The 6000-nt window shown below is 34.0% G+C and overlaps 1 protein-coding gene across 1 annotated transcript in view; it reads right to left on the bottom strand.

Annotated features, from left to right (window-relative positions):
* Positions 1-290: 290 nt before the first annotated feature.
* PIK3C3 (phosphatidylinositol 3-kinase catalytic subunit type 3) overlaps positions 291-6000 on the bottom strand; it is a 146190-nt gene continuing 140480 nt past the window's right edge. The window contains exon 25 of the mRNA XM_060119274.1: positions 291-840. Within this exon, the coding sequence (XP_059975257.1) occupies positions 826-840 (15 nt within the window). The 3' untranslated portion in view covers positions 291-825. The remainder of the gene's footprint in view (positions 841-6000) is intronic.

Here is a 6000-nt window from a genome sequence, read left to right as displayed (position 1 = left end):
TTGAAAACTAAGTTTTCATTACAAAAAAATTTATTGCAGAAAGACAATTTATGCTTACATGTAAAAATATTTTAGGCTCAATATGAAAAGCTGCTGCCATGTTACCTTTTGGCCAATTATTCAGATAGCTACATTTTTATAACCTGCTTTATGTACTTAAAACCTAAGAGAAATGTGAACCACAAAAAAATAAAAAAACAAAAAACAGTATTTGTAAGAAAAAATGACTATCTTATTTGAAATATATACAATTCTCAACATATAAATGAACAGGCCATAACGTGTAAAACTTTAAGTGTTATAGGTTAGGCCAAGAAATTAAAAAAATTAAAAATGTAGGGAGAGAGGAGAAGGAAGAAGAGAGAAAGGGAACAAGGGAGGGAGAGACAAACAAACAACCAAAACTAAGACAATCCAGATTCACATAACTGCTCATCTGATGTGAAGAGATGAAGAAAAAAATGGACTTTCAAACTTGAAGACTAAAATGTTTTACTATTTCAACAAGAAATTCCTTCAGAGCTCTCATAATATGTATGTGGTTCTGGAACAAAATTCTTATTTCTTAGCTTATTAATAATGTGTACATTTGAAAATAAATATATACAATATATCAGAACAAACCCTTTGGGACCATATTTAAGCAACAACAACCAAGGAAACAGAATTCAGGCATTTAGGATGCCTGTAACATTTAGGATATATGGTATTTTGAAGACTAAATATTCTCTTCCTTGCTCGTTAGCCTGAAGTCTTCATTATACACATGTTGTTTCTAAAGTAGTTTTCTTACAGAGACAAGCATCTTGATGGGCCAAACCAATTTCATTTTCTCCAGTACTACAAAAATTAAAAACAAAGAAACAGAAAATAATTAGCTTCACTGTTCACAAAGAAAGAGAAACAAGTTTATAGTTCTAAAAACTGCTTAGAAAGATACATATAATTCTTTAATAGAAAAAACCCCACAAAACACCCTCAGGTAATTCCAGGCCTTAATTTTTTTTTTATAAAAAGTCTTCTATTAAAAAAAAAAGGTGAAATTATTACTTTACTACATGCCATGAAGAGGATTTCAATTAACTATAATGTACAGGATTCCTAAGACTTAGCTTAAAAATCAGTTTATATGAGCAAATATTTGGGGGAGGGAATGTTTGCTAACTGTAAGCTCAAGATGATCTCATTATTACATGGCAGACAAATCTAGCACTAGGAAGGCAAAAATTCCACTGAATTCTGCAGTGACAGATGATTAATATTTTGAGTAGTGAGCTTAGTTCTTGGTATGACATTTTTAGAAACTGTGAAAACGTATAACTTATTCCAGAGTGCAGCCAATGCACAATACAGAGTACAGAAATAGTCTGGAAAATAAAAATCAAAGGAAGCAGTCCTGAAAGAATAAGCAAGGCCCAGTCAAGAGTTGTTTTGGGGCCAATACATTAATAGTATTCAATATTAAAATATCAAGTTAAAATAAAATATATCAACATTTTTAGCACCTATTTTGTGCTAGGCACCCTCAAAATCATCTCAAAGTAATGTGCAACAGTTAAAGGTTGTTGTCTTTAACATGTACAATCACCCACTCTCTCAGTAAGAACAACTCTGGGCATTTTGTTTGGGTGAGTCATCCACACCTCATGTGCCCTCTGATTCAGTCAAATACATACTGGCTTATCTTGGAGGAATTAAGAATGCTTTTTATGTGTCATGGAACTTTGTTTCTATGAACTTCACCTCATTATTACTCTGAAAGAAAACGGGAAGGAAAAAGAACCGTGCTGACAAATGGGTTTGTGTATGTGCACATGAGTGTATATGCGTATAAATGTGAAAGATGCTCACTGATTTTAATCTATATAATTTAAAGTGGCAATTCTAGAAAGAATATGGTAAGATTTATTTTTAATGCTAATAAAAGGAATGTAATTTATAATTTAAGAAGCTATTTAAGTATTTTCTTAAAGGTAGTATCAGAGAAAATAAACTTCTAAAATGGTCCTTGGCACTTACATAAAATCACATACATTTATTTGGTGCCTACTATGTACCAGGAACAGTTCAGCTTCTGTGGGAGACCCCAAGTTACTTTAAGACAAAATGCTTATATAAAGAAACAGTTATTTACCTCTACCCCCAACCCCTCCCCTGCACACACCTGAAAGTTAGACAAATGGGTGGGGAACTGACTCTAGGCAAAGAAAAAGGTGTACTACTTGGGGAAGTAGGGATATTGGGTATAGGAAGTGGCATGGGGTAGCTCATCAGGGCTACAAAGAAGGTTCTTTTAGAAGGCTAGTAGAAGATGATGAAAGTTGAAAATGCAGATTAAAGGCAAACTGCGAAAGTTCCTCACTGACATGCTAGGAAGTCTAAATACCCTGGAAACAGTGAAAAACCACACCTATGTATCCACACCTGTGTATACGTATGTTTGTATGTGAGAAAAATGCTGCTACTAAACAGATGGTATCTAACAGATTTCATAAATATTTCAAAGTGTCTGTACCTATGGGGGAAAAAATTAGTAACACTATATAGTAGAGCCAGCCCAAAATATTCCACTCCCTTCACATTTGAAGAATTTACATAAAAGTTCGATACAACAGGGGGGAGGGAAAACAATAGTTAGTATTACAAATAAACTGAACAGGCAAATCTTACCATGGAATGCATTCAAGTGTCTGAAAACTTTCCTTAGAAAAGATAAGGAAATTAAATTTGTACTGATGAAAAATAAACTGTAGGGAATTTTAGCTGAAAGTTATGGAGCATTCTGTTGAGTGCTGCTATTACGATAACTAATCTTAAAACCTTAAAACATTTGTAATGTAGCAAGTGCCTATATTATAGTTTATAACATCATAGGTTTTAACGTAGTTATGCAGCAGTACTGACTGCAGTGCAACAAGAGAGCACATGTGAGTCGATAAAATTCACGACTGGGTTTTGGCCAATGTACAAGATAAGTGATATCCCATATTGATCATATTTATCAGAGATTAACTGTTCCCAATAACTCCTTTTTATGTCATACACTATTGGCTGCCTGCATGGCTGCGTTTTTTTTTTCTTTCTTTTGATGCTCAGATGAAAGATTAAAGAGAAAATTAAAAGATCATTTTTTAAATTTTCAAGTCTATTTATAAAACTCATCACATAATCTATTCATACCTAATAAATTAAGACATAGATGTAAAGTGAGAAAAACATTATTTAGAAACTACTGTCTATTTCTACAATCCAGGGTTTGAGTTTGAATCTGGACTTTTTCACCTATTAACCTTGAGACCTTGGGCAAGTTATTTAACCTATCTAAGCCTCAGCTTTCTCATCTGTAAACAAGCCTAGTGATACACTTACTCCTCAGGTGTGAGGATTAAAGGTGGCATTGAAGAGGAAAAAGTTTACATAATTCCTGGCACATTTAAGTGTTCAATAAGCTGTTATTATTGCTACTATTGTGGTTTCTTTGTTGCTCTTCTTATTCCTTACAGGATAACTCACATATATTAGGGCTAGATCTGGGACACAAAATGATACAAAATAGTTTTGTATGATATACTGGTGTTATTTATTTAAGCCACGTATCTGGGAATCATCTGACTCTTTAGAAAAATATTTACTAAATTAAAAAACACTTTGTTTTAGAACAGAAGAACAGAAGAATTTCTATTTGGTCAATTCAATACTTTATGTTTTGATCAATGAAATATTTTACATTGCTGTTCTTTATTCCTAATGGTAAAATAAGGTCCATATAATGTAAAATCAGAAATGATGCTCTAGTCTCTTCTCCTTAGGGCATCTTTTGCATCCATGCCTTCTTAAAGTAGATGAGAGTAGAACAGTTACAGTGGAAACATCCTACACTGGGTTTAAGATCTAAGATCAGTACATAAAGGTAAAACAGAATATAAATAAACAAAATTACTCAAGAAATGCCCTTCAGAAGGCAACATACTGCAGTCATTTCTCAAAGAGTCCAAAATAGGAAGCTTTCCCCTCAACACTGATGCAAAAAACCTATTTCTTTGTTTGAACAGCAGATGGGGCAGATGGCTTGTACTGAGAGGCCATGTTGTACAAAAACAAATGAGAACCCTCAATATTGGAATGACATTCAGCATTGTAAGAAGTTATGTTATGGGAGGAACGTGGGATCTGAAACACTTCGGAGGGAGTCCCTGACACATTTACTAGACACATGGGAAATGTCAGGCATAAGGAACACACTGTTTTTTCCTCCTTTCACTGTTGTTTCTTTTAACCCCCTCAAGTGTAAGAGTGTGTGCATATAGCTGGCTTCTCGTAAGTTAAGGGTGCACAGAGGGGACTGCACATTCATGTGACCCTCCACTCGGACCTGTGCTCTTCCTCCTTGAACATCGCGGGGCTAAGGAAGGGTCCTTGCCGGATGGATGGCAGTGATCTTTGTTCTTAGTATCCTGAGCTGGGACTTAGGTAAAATTTCTGAATGCAATCTGTTCTTACTTTTTAACATTTAGTGTGCAAAAAAATATATTTCTAACCCTAATCTATAAAGATTCATTTAATTAGATTTAATATGTATTAAGGTTAATGAAAATCACATCCCCTTTCTCCAGACTTCTACCATCAATCAGTGAAGAGAGACAGGAAAAAGCAGAAACTGGAAAGAAATGGGCTGCAATGTGAGAGACTTCTATTGAAAGGCATAGTTTTAGAGTAGGAAGTGATACAAACTAAGTGACCTCCACCTTTCTGCCGGGAAGAAGAGTTCTGATGATGCAATTTCAAAGACAATGACCCACATAAAAGTGTTTTTCAGTGGAAAATTTCTACCACTAATAGGGTGTTGCTAGGCAACAAATATTGCAATGTTTAATCTCTACCCTTCCTAGCAAATGGCGTGATGGAATAAAATAAGCCTTTTCAGCATTTCAACATAATAGTTGTATCTGGCAATTTTTTAGTCATTTTAAAGAATACTTCTTTTATGTAGAAAGAATTTTTGTTAAGATGTATCTGTCTACCTCCATTTTTTAAAAACTGGGTTCTATAATCCATAGTGATTAACAGGAATGCACTAAAATTAGCATAACTCAATTAGCAAAATGCATCCTTATAGTAAATGCTATGAGTGACAAAAAACAGTTTATCATCAAAATTTGAGTGTGCATGTGATTTATTAGTATCAATATTTAGAAAATGTATATTTAGGAATGTGAATTTCAAAGGGAAAATAAACTTCCTCAGACATTAGTTAAGAAACAAGTATGCATCTATAATTTTATAATTTGAAAAGACTTATGTGAAATTAAGACCTCATTTAGTATCTCTGGTACCCTTCAATGCCTAAGCAAGTTCCAATTAAATTTAATATTCTTATGTTACTCTTATGTTGATATTGTTTTAGTTGTACAATAGTATGAGCACAGATGACATATTTAAAGAAACCTAAAAGCATGAGTATTTTCAGGTTAACTTCTTGGGATAAAGAACATGGGAGTCTTGTTAATCAATATGTTGTACACCTAAAACTTATATAATATTGTAAATCAACTATACCTCAGTAGAAAATAAAAAAGAATATGGGATTCTGATAAAGAAGACCCGAGTTCGGTAAGCTACAAAGTAATCTAGATTATCATTGGTTGGATACGGGGGGGTCAAAAGATCTGGGTTCAAGCCTTGATTCTGTCCCTTGTTAGACACATGAAGTTGGCTAAGTCATTATACATCTCTGGGCCTTTTTCCCTTACAGCTCTAAAATATTCTGCTGTGCTATATGCTGATCCAGATCTGCCATTAGCTAGCTCGGTGGCTCGACAAGTCACTTACTTACCATCTGAGTCACAGTTTACTCTCTCGAGAAGTGATTATGATTAATGACATATGAAGCAAACCTTGAGTTGGCACTTAAAATAAGACTCAGATTGGTGTTCAGAAAGAAGAAACATGTTTTGTTCAGAGAGAGAAAGAGTATCAGCTAACATTTACAGGAAAAAAATT

This window comes from Mesoplodon densirostris, chromosome 15, assembly GCF_025265405.1.
Source record: "Mesoplodon densirostris isolate mMesDen1 chromosome 15, mMesDen1 primary haplotype, whole genome shotgun sequence".
Classification (NCBI taxonomy): Eukaryota; Metazoa; Chordata; class Mammalia; order Artiodactyla; family Ziphiidae; genus Mesoplodon; species Mesoplodon densirostris.
The sequence above is the reverse complement of the archived record's forward strand: the minus strand, read 5'-3'. Positions and strand labels throughout refer to the sequence as shown.